Genomic DNA, 19,091 nt, shown 5'->3' with positions numbered 1-19,091 from the left:
AATGTATTTTAATTTAAAGAAGTGTAAATATTTGTGTACAATTTTTTAATATTCCTAATTAAGACTTATTTCGTATAACGATTATTTCTGTATTACAGCCTTAATTAATTATTTAATTTTTTTTTTTTGAAAAAAAAAAATGCAATAAATCTGGCGTTAATATTCATTTCAGAATTTGTCTATCATTCAAAAAGACGCTTATGATAGACCTGTTGTTAGGTAGAGCCCATGCAATTCCAAGTTGTGCCCAGTTTCCGTCAAGTTTAGATACTTTTATTCAAGAGTATGACTATAAAGTTAAAATTGAGGTTGAAGACCGCAGCTTCACGTGATAAATTACGTCATGAATGCTTTTCTATCACTTCCTATTGAATATCCTTATAATCCGTTAATCAGCTATTGTAAGATTTTTAAGGTTATGCATCAAACTCTCGCATCCAATTTTGATCATCCCCTTTAGGGAATTATTTTTATAGTGATATAATCAATATAGTACTTTTAAACATCATTCATCATTACTTAATAAAAATTAACCATTGACGATGTAATGTAATTCCAATTACAGAGACAGAGTTCCATCTTTTTGCCACATATATAATTCAAATTAACCAATAAAAGCGTGAGTCAAAAAAACACTGAACTTTTAAATATATTTATTTTTGGCATTTGATGGTTTATTTCTAAACCTCACCGGTGGTGATCACCACTTAATTCTGACCAAAAATTATAATTTAGTTGGAATTTAAAATGCCGGTTTATAATTTTGACCAGAGTTAAAAAATACTGATCACTAAAATTTAAATAATAAATATGTTAACAAATATTGATTTGATGTTAACCATGACAAATTTTAAAATTTTTGTCAAAAAAAAAAAAAAAAATTAAAATAAAGTGAAAAAATTAAAATATCAAAATTTTTATGTTTTCTCAAAAATTATCTGAAAAACAGCCTTTTTGACCTTAGACAAATCTCGTAAATTTACATATAGGATACTGTTTAATATGTGTAATTAATTAAATTAATTATTTAATATAATATTAATCTTATAAAATTTAAAAAATCGGAATGGTGAAAATCGCAATCACCACTGGTGAAATTTTGACATTCTCTATCATAATATATCATGATAATAAATTAATAATTATTCAATAATAGTTAATAATAATATATTATTAATATTTTCATAAAAAAAATTAGAAACAGTTTGGATTTTATTCAGTTCTTTTCAAAAAATTTAATGAATTTCTTCGAAAAATGAGTAACTCAGTTAATTAACCAAAGCGGTTAAATAATCAACCCTTAAAAAATAAGATTGTTTACGTCGAAAATCAATCATTAAATTACTTTTATTTTCATCTTCATTTTAAAATAAATAAATTTTTATGTTTATAAAATTGGATCATTTTCTAAGAATTTTCAATTATCGACATGTATCACTCATGTGCTCATTTTACTATTACAAGTAACTAGTGAAATATCTTTGATTTTTCGTCTTTACAATTTAGAATATAGAGTAGATACCAGTAATATTGTATTTGAGTTCAATAATAATCATTAAATAATATTAGTAAAGTATGTTGAATTTATAAGATCTATCTAGAAATTCTAACCTTTATAATTTAGATGACTTGGATCTTATCACTTGATTAAAACTTGAACAATATTAAGGGTGGCATTGTTACATATATTTGCTTAAAAGCTACTTATACTCGTCTCAAATTACTATTTTAGTTACATATTTTTTTACAAAAAGTTTTATTAAACAAAGGTTTTAGCCGCATGGTGCTCATTGGACTTTCCAATTGCTCATTATTTGCTGTAGCTCAGTCAGTTTATACTTTCATTTCGTCAAACTCAGGAATAAACAGCCTGGCTTATTTCTTAACAAATTTACTATACAATATAGTAATCTAGACGCTATATTTTGAAATTTGGATTTTCATAGTATTCTGTTTTTAATCATTTCTGAATAAATAGTATTTCAATATAATAATAATTGAGAGAAATATCTTTTAACTAACAATATTGAAACTTTAAATCGGAGTTTGCGTTACAAGTAAATGCTTATTGTGTTATAATGAAATTGAATATCATAACGAAAGACCAGAAGATGATTTTTCCAAATATTTTGCAGATACTGCTTTGGTTTGAGGTGTTAATAGAGAAGAATTGCGATCTATGTTAACATTGTTAGGAATTACAAGACAAAGTGGACCTCAGCAATATTTTAATAAACAGGAAGAATTTTTCAAGGTTTTATGGCAGGCAGCAAATATTAGTGTTGAAAATACTTTGTAAGCAGCGTGTGAGAAACTTCAAAATAGTGGTCAAGAAACACTAGAAATATCATTTGACTGTGAAGTCGCACCCAAGTTTTGTGGGCGTGGTTTTTTGTGTCATGGGGTGACAAATAAATTTTTGGCACTAAAAAAAACTATTTTATTTTTATTTTTAATTTTTAAAAAACAGAAAAGCGAAACGGTAGATTCAATTACGCTGACAGCATAAAAATGAGTCTATATGTAATTCTATCACTACACGTCAAGCCACCCCGAAGCGTGACGAATTCTGTCCTCTATGGATATAGGTGAACACGAGTCAGATCCAAGAACTTTCCCAAGAACACCCGCCTAATAGCACTAGTGGAAACGTAAAAAAAAATAAAAATAAACTATCTAATGTCAAAGACATATGTTTATAGAACTATTGTATATCTATATAAAAACAAAAAAAACAAATAAGAAAAAAAATAAAAAAATAAATCTATTGACGCAAATAGCGCTGATTTTAAATTTGGTAATGTCTATCTTAGGGCTAGGTGGTAAGTAGCAGCAAGTCACGTTCAGTTAATTTGATTTCTTAAAACCGAAGATGAGATTGATGATACGTCCTTCGAGAAATTCTGTATGTTGTAAATCTTTTGCTATTTTGTCAGTAATCATGATGGTAACTCCTGAGCCTTTATTTAAACCAGAAGTGTCATGAAATAATAACCAACGCCATAAGGAATATATATCATCCTTAGAAAAAATTTTATCTATATCACGTGACTGTCTTGCCCAAATATCTGGAAGATTCTTGTCAACGTGAAGGTTAATCCCGATAAGGAAAATTTTGGTTAGTGTAGCGTGAGTTTTAATTGGTGTAGTTTGGATATCTTTGTAATTAAAATACACGTTGCATGTATCCAAAAAAGGAAAATTGTCTTGCTGAGCACGAGACCATGCCAACGCCAAGAATTCGAAGCAAGAGTGGTCGTCAGTTTGGACGAAAGAGTCTTCTATCCAAAGTTCCAAGTGGTGTAAAGAGACTTGGTGTAAAGAAGTTATCTTCTTTTTAAGAATATTTTCTGGGTTGGAGAACCTTAGTTGAAAGACAAAAAATTTGTTGTGTAAAAGACGCTCTTCTCTAAAGCCGAAAAGAATCTTTTCGTAGTTGGGAGGGTTGAGAATAAGGTTGAAGTCCGAGTTTTTTTCGTTCATAAGGGTGTAAAAGAGTGTAGTCTGGTAAGGTATCAAACCTCGCCTTTCCGCCGAGCCCAGAAAGGGCTCACCTATGTACGCTCTTTAGCATATAAAGGTTTTTAAGGGTTAATCTTTATAATATTACTGCGGAATATAAAATTCCAGACGGAAAGGAGAAAGAGTTTTTCTCATATATTCGGCACTAAAAAAAACTAAGTCCCTCAGATACTTAATGTTTTTGAACTCGTGACTGCACGTGATCAGTGACACTTAAATGTCACTTATTCCTTATATGGTGAAGATCGACACAAACCGCGCCCACGAAACTAACCAGCTAGCAGAGAATTTATTTTTAACGGAGAACAAGAAACTTAAAAAAATTCACTGTTTAATAATTTTAACTTTTTTTTAAAAAATAATTTTGCTATTAAATGATTATTATTTGTTATTAATTTGTACATAGTAATTAATTAAATATCATTTTTAATAAACTTAATTGAATATTTTATGGCAATGAAGCAATAATATTTTGTCAATTCCATGTCATTTTATTATTTAATTTCGTCTTACATAATTTATTTCATACTTCAAAGCTAGGGATTGGAATCGATTCCCCATAATTAGAATCGATTTTAGAATCGACTAATCGCGATTAATCGTTTCTCAAATTTCGATCCTAAAATTCGATTTTCGATTTCGATTAATTGATTGTGCATCATTAAATTTGTGGCAGGAAAATTTCCAATGATCACAAATTTAACATATGAACAATTTGTTTGTTAAATTTTATGATTTTGCATTTAAAATAAAACGTTTATTGCACGAATAATCAGTGATCGACGAATACTCTGGCCAAGATTATAATTCCGGTCGGAATTAAAACTTTATAAAGATCCGATGTCACGTAATTTATAATTTCGTAATTCTGGCTGGCACTATAATTTCGAATTTTTTATTCGATAATCGGATTTTCGATTAATTCGATTTTTAGAATCGATTCCAATCCCTATCAAAGCAATTCTTTTGTGTAAAATAATTTGAGCTTTGAATTTGTAGTATAGATAATAGATGAATAGATTGATTAAATCTGAAAAACAAACGATACAACTTTATTGTTTTACATTTTGTGCTAAATCAACGGAGTTCAAAGAAAACGCCTTAAAATAATAAATGACGCATGAAAACTCTATTTACAATTAAAAATAATTTTATTTATTCTGGAGTATACGTGTCGTGTTATGTTTTGATTAAAATATTATCTTTGATTTTATTTGCAATAACTAAATTATATATTATTTTTAAAATGAATATTTGTTATGTACACCGAAAAACCTTCCTTTTAATAAAAAAAAAAGCATAATAGCATAATAACGAAGAAAAAAAATAATAATATTATGAGTCAAACTCCTCTAAACATAATAATTCAGCATTGGTTTGAATTAAAGGGTTTAAATAAATGTTAAACTATTGAATAAAAATCAATAAATATTGAAGGATTATTTGTATTAAAGGATGGAAAGTCTAGTAATAATTCTCTTCAACAAATTTTTATCTATTTTCTTCCGTTTCTTTAATTGATTTGTATCAAAAGTAAGTTATTAAATTGCAAAGTCGGTTTATGTATATTTGTATTTTTCTTTATCATCTGGTCTCGTATTCTTCAAAATCCATTTATTTGATTACATATTAACGTTAAATTTTGGTCATGTGCACAATCAGCAGCAAAATATCATGCATGAAAATTTCAAATATATTTATTGTACAACTTTTAATGATATACTATTCACTCGTTCAATAATTCAATTGGCTAATTAAAATTTATATTTGTCCAGAATATGCATGGATTGCATTACCTGTTAAATAAGTCAAATTTTAAACTATAATAGACTTCTTGTATTGATCGAAATTATGTGTGTATTCTGCGTAAAAAGTAATACAAAGAAATAAGAAGGTGTCTTATTAAAAAAAATTACGCTTGTTAAATGTAACATTTTTCTGTGAAACTCAGATTAATGTTTAACAGAAGATGTGTATCGTTAAATTACCGCTTTTAATACGGAGTTCAAGGTGGACATTCGGTATCTAAGTTTACTTCAAACTCCTCAATAATGCATTACAAAGAAGTTTATATTTTGAGTTCCATTAATATCAATGATGTTATTTATCAATATTTTCTTGACCATTCATTATTTCGTCCTCTTTAACGTGTATAATGTGTAGAAGTTTTTTTTTTGAAAGTTTTTTTTTTCCTATTTTCTTTGTTTAAAAATAGAAATTATTTTTAATTATTTTACATTTCAATTTTGACAATTTGTATTTTTTAATTAAACTAGCCATTAACCAGAAATAATATGGCGCCAGCTTTTTTTAAGTTTCATTTGAAGGGTTCTCAAAATTTTTTTTCGAATAAATATTTTAAATTAAAAAAAAATTAAGTTCAGAACAATGGCTTCTAACCATATAATTTTATCCCTTTATGTTTATTATTACAGGATTTCATATTTTGCTGAAAATTGGTATTATGAAACTTTGGACATTTTGCATATATGATGAAGTAATACTCTACCCTTAACGTTAGATTCTAGAGTTACCAAAGACGCTAAACCTTTTTTTTTTTTAATTAAACGGTGTGAAAAAAAATTATCATAACAAATAAACAACTTACATATTTGGATTTTGATTAACGTATAATATTTGTATTATATGTATTATAGCCACATCATCTGATCATGTATTGCCTTTTTGTAATTATTCATTTATACCTTTATGGAAATTGGAACAGCCAAATAAAATTTGCGAAACAAAAATTTTTTTGCATAGATTTATTCCAGTTTTTTATTTTCATTACAAATTCCAGAAACCAAATTTATTTGATTCATTTATTTTATGTAAATTATGAAATTTGATTGAGTAAAGCGAAAATATTGCAAAATATATTGATTGAGTAACGCGTAAAATTTTTATGAAAAAAATTGCGAAATATATTAATTTTGAGTAACGCGTAAAATTTTTATGAAAAAAATAAATTTTATATTGCGGTAACACGTTTTTTTTTTATTTTTTATAAATTGATAAATTTTATATTATGTAATACAGTATATTTTGAGTAATACGTAAAATTTTTTAATTTTATTTTTGCGTAAATATATTATATATTGAGCAACACATAAAAAAAAAAATTTTTTTATAATTTTTATTTTTTGCGTAAATATTGCGTAATATGTTGAGTGCATGAAAAAAATGAAAATATAGGCCATCGATTCATAAGGAGGGAGTTATACTCTTAGATTTAGGATTCATTATTCTTATTCCTAAATCTATAATTTACAACCAAAAAGAGTACACTTTACTAGTGTGTTGATGATCGTTTAACTGGGAGTCTATGGGTCATAAAAAAAAATTGTAACACTATTTTAGAGAGTACGACAGATAGGAAAAGGCTATTTGTCTGTTATTCGTGATCGTCATAGAACTAAAGTAGTATAGTATATTCATTGATGATATTCCAAAGTCCAAACTCAGTATTAATTTTTTTTTTTCTTTTTTGAGTTAGTGAAATTTTACAATTACCAATACCTGAATAATACTTTATTGGAATAAATCAACAATCATGCACATCATTACAAACATTACACCTGCACAACTGTACTATCTTTCTCGAAAGAATTCTCGTATTTCTAAAATAAAATTCTAGATTAGTTTTTTAGAATTTTCTTTCATGGGAACTTTGTGCGAAATTCTTAGAATTCGAAAAAGAATTCTTTAGCCAATTTTTTTCACACGATTTTTACTATTGAAAATATATATATATATATGGATAATTTTCTTAAGCTAACGATTAAAAAAAATTGATATATAGTAATCAACGGACTATATACATAAATTTGAGTTTTAATATCAGAAAACATGTATTTAAATCAACCGGCGCTAATTGCTCAACGCAATAAATATATATATAAAAAATGTAATGAGTGTAAGAGAAAAAGAAGAACTTTAGATGAAAGTCACCAGATTTGCCACATATGCTACAAAATAAAGATGCTGTTTAAGTCAAGTGGAAACAAAGTTATCGATGATTTTATCACACATACACAGAGAAATTATGTTGATGATGAGGGAAACTGGAGGTTATTCATTATGATCAATTCAAAAATATAGAATTTATTGCCGAAGGGGGATTTAGTAAAGTTTATAAAGCTACTTGGACTGATGGTCCAATTAATTGGCGGGATATTGTAGGTTATAGTTTTAGTAATTGGAATATTGCTCGTAAGAAGAACTATTCAGTTGTTCTTAAACATCTTAATAATTCTAAAAACATTACACCAAAGGAACTGAATGAGGTATGATACATGTAATATTTTTAATCTTCGATGTAATGGATGTAATGACAATGGTAAACTAATTATTCTTTTTTTAGCTCAAGGTATTTTATCAGATTTTTTCAAATAATGACGTTTCTTGCATCTGTACTTATTTAGGAATATCACAAGATCCTATTACCAAAGATGTTATGATTATTATGCCATATTATAGTTCGGGTGATTTGTCACATTATTTAAGTAATGAATTTTATAATATTGATTGGCATACAAAATCTAAAAGATTATGGGAAATAGCACAAGGGCTTTTTTATATACATGTAAAAGATATTATTCATAGAGATTTACATAGTGGAAATATCTTTCTTAAAGATATTATTAATAGAGATTTACATAGTGGAAATATCTTGCTTGAAGATATGCTTGCATATATAGGTGATCTGGGAATAAGTAAATCGGCAATTGAATATACAGAAAATAATGATGAGAGATATGGTATTATTCCTTATATGGCGCCAGAGATTTTTCAAGGACGAAAATATACTACAGCCTCAGATATATACAGTTTTGGGATGATTATGTGGGAATTTATGACAGGTAGAAGACCTTTTTGGGATAGAATTCATGATACAGAACTTATAATTGAAATATGTGATGGTTTAAGACCACCAATTGTTACAAATGCACCCGAAGGATATATTGAATTAATGAAAGAATGCTGGAATTCTGATCCAAATAAAAGACCGAAAGCTACTGTTTTAAGAGACAAAATGCAGGAAATATTCAATATTGAAGGCAAAAATATGAATCCAACTAAAATTATAAAATCGTCAGATATTGGGCCAGTAGCAACAAATAATCCAGGTGCAATTTATAAGAGTAGACATTTAAGTGGTATGATTCAATCTGCAATGTCAACAAGAAGTTTAAGAGGCAAGTCTATAACTGCAGAAGTTGGTAAATATAATGAAACAATTGGTTCTATATGATACTATCCCAAACTAATTATAGTAACGGCCAGAATTGAAAATTGTAAGACCGTATTTGATTACTATTTAGATTTATTTTTATTGAATTATTTTTATATATTTAAAGGTAAAAGGAAGTTTGAAGATAACCAAGCTAAAAACTGTTTTGATGGAGGTACGGTAAAGTCAAAAATTATACAGTATATAAGTGCAAATACATTCAATATTTACTAAAATGAAATATTTTCAGATAAATTTATTAAAAAGATTAGATCAATTGAAACTGAGGATAATGGTAAAATAATACTTTTGTATCTTTGTATTAATTCCTAATAAAATTTATTTATTTTCATTTATTTAGATTATATTACGCAAGAATTTGAATTGGACATTGATATAAATTATTCTAAAAAATATATTGATGATGAAAGTAAGCAAATATTATTTTATAATTTTACAAATAATTTTATTATTTTAATCTTGATTTCTTTAATTTGAAAAATAGGATATATTTCACAGGAAATTGATTTTGATATTTGAATATTATATTTAAATTATCTTAAAGAATATAAGTCTTTATTCATTCTTTTTTTCATTCTTTTTATTTTATTCGTGTTTAGTCAATTAATTATATACATATTAAATATGAATCATATAATAAATAAAATTATTATTAAGTCCCGATTCAACTATTAAATAACAAGTTTGAAAAGTTTTAATTTGGAGAATATGTTTACAAAAAAGTAAGTCATAATAGACATCAATTATAAGGCCGTTCCAAATTAATAATTAGTTTAACGTCCTTTCTGGCCAAAAATTTTGAGGGGGGGGGGGAGGGAATAATTTAAACAAACATGAAAATTAAACATATTAAAAATTTCGGAAATTTTCGGTAAAATCGGAAATTCTCGGTACTATTAAATTTTAGTAAAGGAGGGGGTGTTTTAAGCATATTTAAACATATCAAACATATATGTTTAAATCACCCTTGAATTTTTCAAAAATAGGGGGGGGGGGGAGGACGTTAAACTAAAGATTAAATTGGAACGGCCTAACTCTAATATAGAATGTATATTGTCTTATATTGTCTAACATGATTTTTTACCAATTAGTAATAACAAGATAAAAAAAATGTAATAATTCGAATTTTGCATCATCCATTGTATTATATTAAATATATTATTAAATATTATTTAATGAAGTTATTTACTCAAAACATCTGACCTAAGGAAATCTCATAAATTGCGTACGTTTGAAATTTTAAAATTTAATTATTGAATTTAATTGTCGTAATAATTGATCACACGTAATTTATCTAATTGGATAGCTATCACGTGATTGATGATTCAAATCAATTATTGGCTCGATCAAATTCACTAAATTCAATACGTTAAAAATCTTAATATTTTTTTCAACGTATGGCTTTTTTTTTTGGAAAAAATATACTTAAAGAAATTATGAATATGGAGTTTCTTTACCTATAAAAAAAAATGTCCGGAAATTGTCATCGAAAATGTCCAGAAAATGTCCAGGTGCCTGAAAAATGTGAAAATTGCAATATTCCGGACGCTGAGATATTGTGAATTTCCGTAAAATACCCAGAAAATGTTTAGGAGGGCACGAGCCTGGTGTCCAGTAAGTGTCTGGAATATTGCAATTTTCCAGACATTTTTTATTTTCCGGATATTTTTGATGACAATTTCCGGACATTCTTTTTTATAGGACGCAATATGTACTAGCTATAATGAAGCCTTTAATAGCGTAAAATTAAATTATACAGAAAGAAAACAGATTATCCAAAATCTTATCGGGCTCGTCATGCACTTTCAGTTATTCATAATAATAATGGTTTTGTGAAACTTCAACGTACAGTTCGTACTGCAGGTAATTTGGTTGGCTTTTCTGATCAAGATGAGAAAATTTTATTCAATATCTGGAAACAAAGGGAGCAAAAGAAAGAAGTAAATATACCAGCAATTAAGATGCATAACAAAATACAAGCAGAAAAAATTATCAATCAAAAAAAGCATTAAAGGGTTTGATCACAGGTATTGTAATAATTTATATTCTAATTTGAATTTGTTAAAATATAATAATTATTAAATTATATAGGATTTGATTCCATATGGTCTGCAAATTCAAGAAGAGTTTAATAATAGTAAATTTGAAATTTGAATTATCCTTTGCTCCATTTATTACAATTATCTCTCAAATGCGTAGCCTGTTAATCTTTCCAAAAAAAAGTATGTTAATGGATTATGTGCGTTATGTGGATATTTAAGGAAGCATAATTTATCAAACCATATACCAAATGTGCAATACCATGAACAATCAACATCTAAATCAAGTACGGAAAGTATGGAGTCTAGCAAGATAGGTCCGATTTTTTTGAATATCGTGAAAAGCAACGGGAAAACATTATGTCATTTTCATAGGGTCAAATACACTGATTATATTAAAAACTGGTGGTGGCAAGAGTTTAATATATGCAGTTGCAAGCGTACTATCATGATGATTAACTGTAGTATTTACTCCTCAAAAAGTCTTAATGAATGATCAAGTTGTAACTTGTAAGTAATAAACTAATTTTTTTTCTTAGAGTAAAAGTCAACGTTGAAATTTGTTGAACCAAGTTTATCTTTATTAATTCTTTATTTTGCAAAGAGAAAAAATGATAGGAATGGAAAAACCAGCAGCAATGTTGTATGCTTCCTCAGCGCAAAAACCCCTAGTACAGGTAATGATCTATCTTTGCTGAAATTGCAAATGGATTGATATGTATATTATTTGTCACACCAGAAAAATATATAGCGAATTCACAATTTCGTGTTATGCTAGTGTTATACTACATATTGCTTACAATACTTGAGGTCTTCAATTTGTTTTAGATGAAGCACATTGCATAGTTTCCTATGAAGGATTTCGGTAAATTTCATTTATTATTATGTTAATAATTTAATTAAATAGTTTGAAAATCATAATAGAGATACTGGAAGAAACTAAGAATTTTAAAACGTGACTTTCCAACGATTCCTATTCTGGCATTATCTCACCATTTGATGCAAAGTCATTAAATCAATTTTAGAAAGACCCGATATGAAAATTATTGAAACTTCAATTATTTACCGTCCATAAATTGAATTCGAAGTCAGATCCAAGCCAAAAAACAAAAGGAAAACTGTTTCAAACAGTAATTAAATTGCTAAATAATCTTGAGGGACGTGCAATTATTTATGGAGGCACAGTTGGAGAGTGCGATGATATGACAAAAGCACTTAAAAAATCTTTCAATTCAAATACTACAGGAATGTATCATGGAAAACTTAAAAGTACGGAACAAACTGCTTTATCTACAAATTGGAAGAATGGGGCCATTAAAATAAAATGATAGCAACTTCAGCCTTTAGTATGAACATAAACGTAAATAATGTTACCTTAATAATTCACACAACTTTGCCAATATCTCAAGATAGATGTATACAAGAGATTGGGCGAGCTGGACGAACTGGGCAACAATCTAAAGTAATATTATCTTCTCAGAGGTGATATCCGTACACTATTAACAATCTTGAGTTGTGGGCAGGAATAATAAGTATACCATTGTAAAATTGATATTTTTTTATTAATCTTTTATATTAGCTTTCCATTTCCACAAATTTATATCACTTAAATACTATTATGGATAAAAAAAGCAAAAAATTATGTCAATGATACTATTTACAGATGCAGTTTATAAATACCGTCAACAACTGGCATATTATCCTTTTCTCTGGCCTGAGAATCTAATAATTCCGGAGTGAAAATTGTAAAGAACGGGAAAAGGACAAACCTGATATGTGTAATGTAACAGTAAAGGTGACCCGTGATAACGTGGATGTGTTCTATAGAAAAAAATAATAATGTAACCAAAAAGAATCTCAATCAAGTATCAGAATACCACTCAACCCGTTTTCAAACAAGATTACATTCAAAAAAAATGTGCTTTTATCTGTTGGATTCTTTAATTGATAATTGAATTATAATTCAAACTGTTACCTTCAAAGTATCCGACCTGAATCTTCGATATTAACTATCAGTTATAAATTATAGGAGTTTGTGAAAATGCCGAGGGTATCGTTTCTACAAAAGTTTGGCAGCTGTTTTTGAAATAAAACAATAGAAACAATAAAAATGTGTAGATATTTGCGTATAATAAATTAATTTTATTGGCTAAAAAAAACGCGGTATGGTGATACCAATTTTTATCTATTTTTATCTTGTTACACATGTCGATCCCGGAGTCAAAGTATTTTTTTATAAATTGCTATATACAGTCAGACCTCTATAATTGCACTCTCCATAATTGCACCCACTATGTATACCCTCTCTAAATGCACCCTCTGGTTCGGTCCCAAGCTTATATGATCTCTAATTATTTTACCTCTATAAATGCACACCCTCTTTAAATGCACTATTTTGAAAATTATGCATATGGTCCCAAGGGGTGTGCAATTATGGAGGTCTGACTGTAATACTAAGTGGTAGTACAAATTTGTGTATAAAATCTAATTAATAAATAGGTACTGCTTTTTCTCTTTTATTTTTTCCTGTTTTTTTTTTATTTCTGCCACATTTTTATTCTTCATCCAATTGTTCATTTTGATATTTTTTTTTCTATTATAATATAATTGAGATTAAATATAAAATTATAATTCATATCTGATATTATTCAAATTAATTAGTATGAAAGAAAGGCCAAAGAATTTATGGAAATATATTGATACCAAGAAATATAAATATCAGGTAATATAAATAAATTCACATTATTATTAATAATTAGAGAAATGTTGAATTTATATGGTTAAAAAATGATAATTTTTTGATATTCAACAGTATCATGCTACAATTCCTACTACCAATTTAACTAATGAATTAAACGATGATGATGAAAAAATAGTTTATATGTATGATTTAGAAAAAAGAAAACAAGTGTATGGAATATGTGGAGAATGTAATGAACCTGGTACAGGACGGAGATGGTATCAACCTTGTAATGCTAAAAGGTTTAAGGAAAACTTTAAAAATTGGACTAGTGGAAATAAAGATATTGATGAATTTATACAACAATCACAACTTAATACTGTATATTATAGAAATTGTCTTGAATGGATTCCTTATGAAAATTTTCAAAATATTACTTATATGGCAGAAGGTGGTTTTAGTAAAATTTACTCTGCTGAAAGACTTGAAGGTCATATTAAATATTGGAATATTGAAGATCAGAAATAGCATAGGGTAGTTAATTACAAATATGCATTGAAAAGTTTGAATAATTCTTCTGATATAAGTTCAGATTTTTTTAATGAGGTAATTTAAATTTACTTTATCTTATATTTAATATTGTTACTTTCATTCATTCATTGAAAAATTTTCCTTTTATCAATTAGATTAAATCTCATCTTCAGATTTATCTTTATGATATTGTTCGATGTTTTGGAATAACTCAGGATCCAAATACTAAAGAGTATATAATGGTTTTGAAATATTGTAAAAAAGGAGATTTGAGAAATTATATAAATAAATCTGAAAATTATATAGACTATGGATCAAAAGTTGAGGACTTTTAGATGTTCACAATTCTGGAAATATTCATAAAGATCTTCACTCTGGCAATATATTATTTAATAATAATGATCCATATATAAGTGATTTAGGAATGTGTCAACCAGCAAATAAAAAGCAATTAGTTAAAGGAATTTATGGAGTAATACCATATATGGCACCAGAAATTTTACGTGGTCATCAATATACAAAATCAGCAGATATTTACTCTTTTGGAATAATAATGAATGAGTTTCTTTCTGAAGAAATTCAACTTAATAATATTCTTCATGATGAATTTTTAGTTATTAAAATATGTAAAGGATTCAGACCAAAAATTTCTAAAGATGTACCAAAATTACTTGCAAATTTAATAATAAAATGTTGGGATGCTGAAATAGAAAATAGACCAACCACTAAAGAATTATATCAGATATTAAAAAAATGGAATGACGAGATTATTTATGATGAAAATAGTGAAATTTATTTTCAGATAAAAAAATGTAATATTATTGGAAGAAAAATTTCGAAAACAGAGAAAACAGACAAAGCAAAGATAAATCCAAAAACATCGCCACACATCCACAAGCAATTTATACTAGTAGAGCTTTAAATTTTAAAAATCTTCCAAAACCAGTAAATTCTTCAGATTTATCATCTTTTCAATTTAATTCAGGTAATTTAATTTACTTATTTTAGTTATGAAAATCCATTTTTTTATTTTATTTTTTTCTGATTAGATGCTAATTGTGATATTCAACCAACGAATCCAAGTAAGTATCTTTTTAATTATCATTATTATAAATCATTGTATTAATACTTATTAATTGGTCAAATAATATTTTATGAAACTTATAGTTTCAGAATGTTTAGATGTTCAATTAAATGAATCAGGTAAGTTTATCATTTATTTGTAATTTTTTCTGATTTATGTATTTATTTATTTTAGAACTAAATGAAATTTATCAAGATGGTGAAAATAATATTGAATGAAATCAATGGATTAAATAACAATAACTAAGGAGCATATTTAATAAGTTAGTGTTTCATCAGGAAATTTTTTATGTGTAGAAAATATGTAAAATTTCGTGCCACCATCCGTCCATTAACTCTAGTATTACCATCTAAATTAAAATATTATAATGCTATTTTTGTCATCAATTTTACTTTCTATCAATTTCAAATAACAGGACTCAATTTAACCAACCAAAAATCCATTATCTAAATCTAATTAACATTTATGAATTTGTGAATAACATTTTCTTGCAATTTTATCAAATCTTTCAAGCAAGAGTAACTTTAGGAATTCTACACCTGAAATATATTTTATGGCTAAAATATGATTTAACCATATCTAATAGATGACTTGATAGCATTGAAAGAATTTAAATATAATTCTATTACTGTCCTATTTGCTTTTAGGTTTTTTGGTCAGTTACAAAATTATAGAATTAATCAATAAATTTGTTTCTCCAGAAATCTTGTACCATGTTGTTATCTTTATTTGTGAATGGTCTTTTATTTTTAGAAATATAATTTGTAACATTAATATTGTCAATTCGGTAGTTATACAGTAATGGAAAATATCAAACAGCTAATTCATCCAGGAAATTTTTTTTTACTATTTTATATAATTAAAAAAAAAATGATTTATTTTATGTATAGTTTGATGATAATATGTGAATTGCTTATCAAGTTGCAACAAATACAATTCTATTTTATACAAAATTCAGTTTCTTTTTTTTTTCAAAAATGAAGTATTTTAACAATTAATTGTTATAAAGATGTAAGCTAAAAGATGCATAATAAATTTATAGAGAATATAGCATTTTTGTTATTGAGAATTTTTCTCAGTTAATTACAAAAATTTGATGTCACGTTTAATATTTTAGAAAGAGATTACACATTTCTACAGTATGCACGTTTAAGAGTTCATAAATTAAAAATATTAAAAATATTAGAAATTTATTTTCCCATATTCTCAAATAACAAAGGATTTTTGAAATGGTGGTGGGATAGAAACAATTCAATACTTACCAATTAAAAAATAATGAATATAAAAGTTTTTAATGTGAATTATTGTTGATTTTATTCATAAAATTGTATTTCCATTATCAGAGAATCATTATTATTAATAAATCTTTTTTCTTATATATTTCAATTTGTAATTTTTAAATTTTAAAAAAGTGATAATTTTTGATTATTAAGCTAAAGAATACTTAATAACTACAATACCATAAAATTCTATAAAAATCATAATTCTGCAAACTATTTATTAATATATGGTAAGAATAATATTTAAGTTTAGAAAAGTAAAATATATATAGATTAAGTGATTAACTATACATAATAAAAATAAACTGATTCTAGTAAATTGGATAGCATTGTAAGAAGATTAATTGATAAAAAAAGTGGCTAGAGATAGTACAACAGAAGCTTATAATGAAAATTTGATTAGATTCTATAATGGTAATATGATATCTATGATATCTAAACTACGGTAAAATTTGTCACGTGATTGAAGAATTTCTGGTGACGAAATCACACGTTCATTGAATCACGTGCTTGGGCTTTTTTTGACGGTTACACCGTGGAAATTAATAAGTTTATTAATATTTTTATCAGGGATGTGCTTGAGGTTTTTTAATATGGTACTGCGCCCACATTTAATAATTTATTAGGTAAATTCCGGCATTACAATATCCACAGTACAAAGCGCAGTTTATACTAACGTGAAAATCAATGATTTACAAAATATACTAGAGACTTCCCGTTATTTATAGTAATATATTTATATCAAAATTTGATTTGCGAAAATGACACAATATCTCAAATGGAGACTCTACTAAACATTGTTCATATTGTAAACCTTTTATTGAAGAATCATGGTGTAAAAATTGTGACTCACTTAGAATGATGGAAGGATGTATCAGTAGCGTTGACAAGTTTATAAAAGATACAATATATAATGCAAGAAAAGATGATTATAAATTTCTTGAACGGTTTCATTTGATAATTTAACAAATATAAAAGAAATTGAAATATATTCTGCAATATGGACATATGGTAAATCAAAATTAGTATATTTTTTATAATGTTATTATTAATTTAATTCATTATATCTTTATTAATGATAATTTATTTAAAAGTTATAGCTTAAAATACATTGGAATGCGTTTAAAGAATATGGATTAACATTGTACGGAATAACTAAAGATCCAGAAACTAAAGAATTTATGATGATTATACAATTTATTGATAAGGAAATTTGTGAAATCGTCTTTCAAATAATTTTGACAATATTTTTATGGATAGATAAAATTGGATTACTGCATCAAATATCAATAAAATTAATGCAATTACATGAATTAGAATACTTTAAGATTTTCATAGTGAAAATATCTTACAAGCTGATGAGGATATATCTTATATTTCAGATTTTGAACTATCGGGACTAGCAAATGAACAAAGATCAGATGATAAAGTATATGGAGTAATGCTATCCATATATTGCACCAGAAGTCTTAAATAGAGAACCATATACATCACCATCTGATATTTATAGTCTAGGTGTAGTTATGACTGAATTATTATCATCAGGAAAACTATCTTTTTACAATAAAAACTTAGTCATATGTAGTGGAATTTGCTTATAAATGTATGAATTCTAATTCAATTGAAAGACCACCAGCTAAGGATTAAAATAAATATTAACGAATTTATTCTGATTTTTTAACGAATATAATGAAGAATTATTGTTTATACCGATTTTGAGTTTTCATTAATTTATGAATATACCAAAGAATTTTTGCGAAATAACTTACTAAAACAACACATAAAATTAATAAGTAATGAATACGCGCTGTTTTTTTACTCTAGCTATTTTTAAAAATGCTGTAAGTAATAAACAACTCAAAAATATTCATATAGTGGCATAATAAATTTCATGTTAAAATTTTAAATTCGCGTAATTTACCAAATATTTCGTCAAATTTTTGAAAATTTTAAACTATTTCACAGTTACCATATAGTAAGTAATACAAATATCGGGGTTGACCTTGTACCGTACTGCACTGTACATAATATCTCGGTTATTATCGTATACAAAATACCTGATTTAAACATTATATTTTACCTGTGAGTACTTTGTGTGATAATGGGTATTGTGGATGGTAGGATATTATAAAGGGGAGTATTATATCATGGGGTATTTTATGAAGGAGTACAAATCATCATCTTAAATATTACATTGTGTTTTGAAATATTTAATTATTTTATAATGCTTTTATTTATCTTCATGAAACCTGTAGTCCGTTAGATTGTCCTTTTTTAAAAACATTTATTAATATTTTTATCGTAGAAATGGATTTGTTAATACAAGAGCTATTTACTACTTGACCATAATTTTCACACTTTAGTCATTCTTAATTTTTTACGCCTCATCAAATATTAATATGATTAATGCAAAGGTAATATGGAAGATATGGTCTCAATTCAAAAAATATATCTCTTGATACATAATTAAATAAATATCGTTTTTCTTTTTGCTTAAAATTTACTCAATTTAAAATTGCATAATAAACTTTTCAAAATTATTATATATTGTATCTTCCTCACTAGCGTAAAGACAAAAAAAGCTCATGTAATCTGTATCCAATGATTTTTGTTAATTAAAATACAGTATATTAATTAAAATTTTTTTCCAAACCAATTTATTTTTGATATATAATTTGGCAATGATTTTTCTATTATAGGC

General features: G+C 26.3%; 5 protein-coding genes across 5 annotated transcripts; 4 read left to right on the top strand and 1 right to left on the bottom strand.

Annotated features, from left to right (window-relative positions):
- Positions 1 to 2,394: 2,394 nt before the first annotated feature.
- On the bottom strand, positions 2,395 to 3,666 carry OCT59_014855 (uncharacterized protein). Its single transcript, XM_066150291.1, has one exon. The coding sequence runs from the start codon at positions 3,481 to 3,483 to the stop codon at positions 2,848 to 2,850; it is 636 nt and encodes a 211-aa protein (XP_066002470.1). The 5' UTR covers positions 3,484 to 3,666; the 3' UTR covers positions 2,395 to 2,847.
- A 4,137-nt stretch (positions 3,667 to 7,803) lies between these two features.
- OCT59_014854 (uncharacterized protein) lies at positions 7,804 to 9,295 on the top strand (the record flags this gene model as incomplete). The annotated part of the gene is made up of 7 exons (XM_066150289.1): positions 7,804 to 7,861; positions 7,947 to 8,237; positions 8,385 to 8,744; positions 8,883 to 8,930; positions 9,006 to 9,050; positions 9,117 to 9,185; positions 9,261 to 9,295. 7 exons carry the CDS (start codon positions 7,804 to 7,806, stop codon positions 9,293 to 9,295), a joined length of 906 nt encoding a protein of 301 aa, XP_066002469.1.
- A 2,131-nt stretch (positions 9,296 to 11,426) lies between these two features.
- OCT59_014853 (uncharacterized protein) lies at positions 11,427 to 12,143 on the top strand (the record flags this gene model as incomplete). The annotated part of the gene is made up of 3 exons (XM_066150288.1): positions 11,427 to 11,492; positions 11,740 to 11,821; positions 11,908 to 12,143. The coding sequence occupies 3 exons, from the start codon at positions 11,427 to 11,429 to the stop codon at positions 12,141 to 12,143; spliced, it is 384 nt and encodes a 127-aa protein (XP_066002468.1).
- A 1,334-nt stretch (positions 12,144 to 13,477) lies between these two features.
- OCT59_014852 (uncharacterized protein) lies at positions 13,478 to 14,023 on the top strand (the record flags this gene model as incomplete). The annotated part of the gene is made up of 3 exons (XM_066150287.1): positions 13,478 to 13,537; positions 13,628 to 13,797; positions 13,888 to 14,023. The coding sequence occupies 3 exons, from the start codon at positions 13,478 to 13,480 to the stop codon at positions 14,021 to 14,023; spliced, it is 366 nt and encodes a 121-aa protein (XP_066002467.1).
- A 556-nt stretch (positions 14,024 to 14,579) lies between these two features.
- Positions 14,580 to 15,328, top strand: OCT59_014851 (uncharacterized protein; the record flags this gene model as incomplete). The annotated part of the gene is made up of 4 exons (XM_025310043.2): positions 14,580 to 14,838; positions 15,076 to 15,108; positions 15,194 to 15,229; positions 15,285 to 15,328. 4 exons carry the CDS (start codon positions 14,580 to 14,582, stop codon positions 15,326 to 15,328), a joined length of 372 nt encoding a protein of 123 aa, XP_025186821.2.
- Between the last annotated feature and the right edge of the window lie 3,763 nt (positions 15,329 to 19,091).

Source organism: Rhizophagus irregularis, chromosome 22 (assembly GCF_026210795.1).
Source record: "Rhizophagus irregularis chromosome 22, complete sequence".
In the NCBI taxonomy this organism is placed as follows: domain Eukaryota; kingdom Fungi; phylum Glomeromycota; class Glomeromycetes; order Glomerales; family Glomeraceae; genus Rhizophagus; species Rhizophagus irregularis.
Note: the sequence above shows the minus strand (reverse complement) of the source record. Positions and strands in the feature narration are given on the sequence as shown.

What these genes read in the sequence shown, in the direction of transcription:
- OCT59_014855 (XM_066150291.1), bottom strand. Translation starts at nt 3,483, where the DNA reads ATGAACGAAAAAAACTCGGACTTCAACCTTATTCTCAACCCTCCCAAC.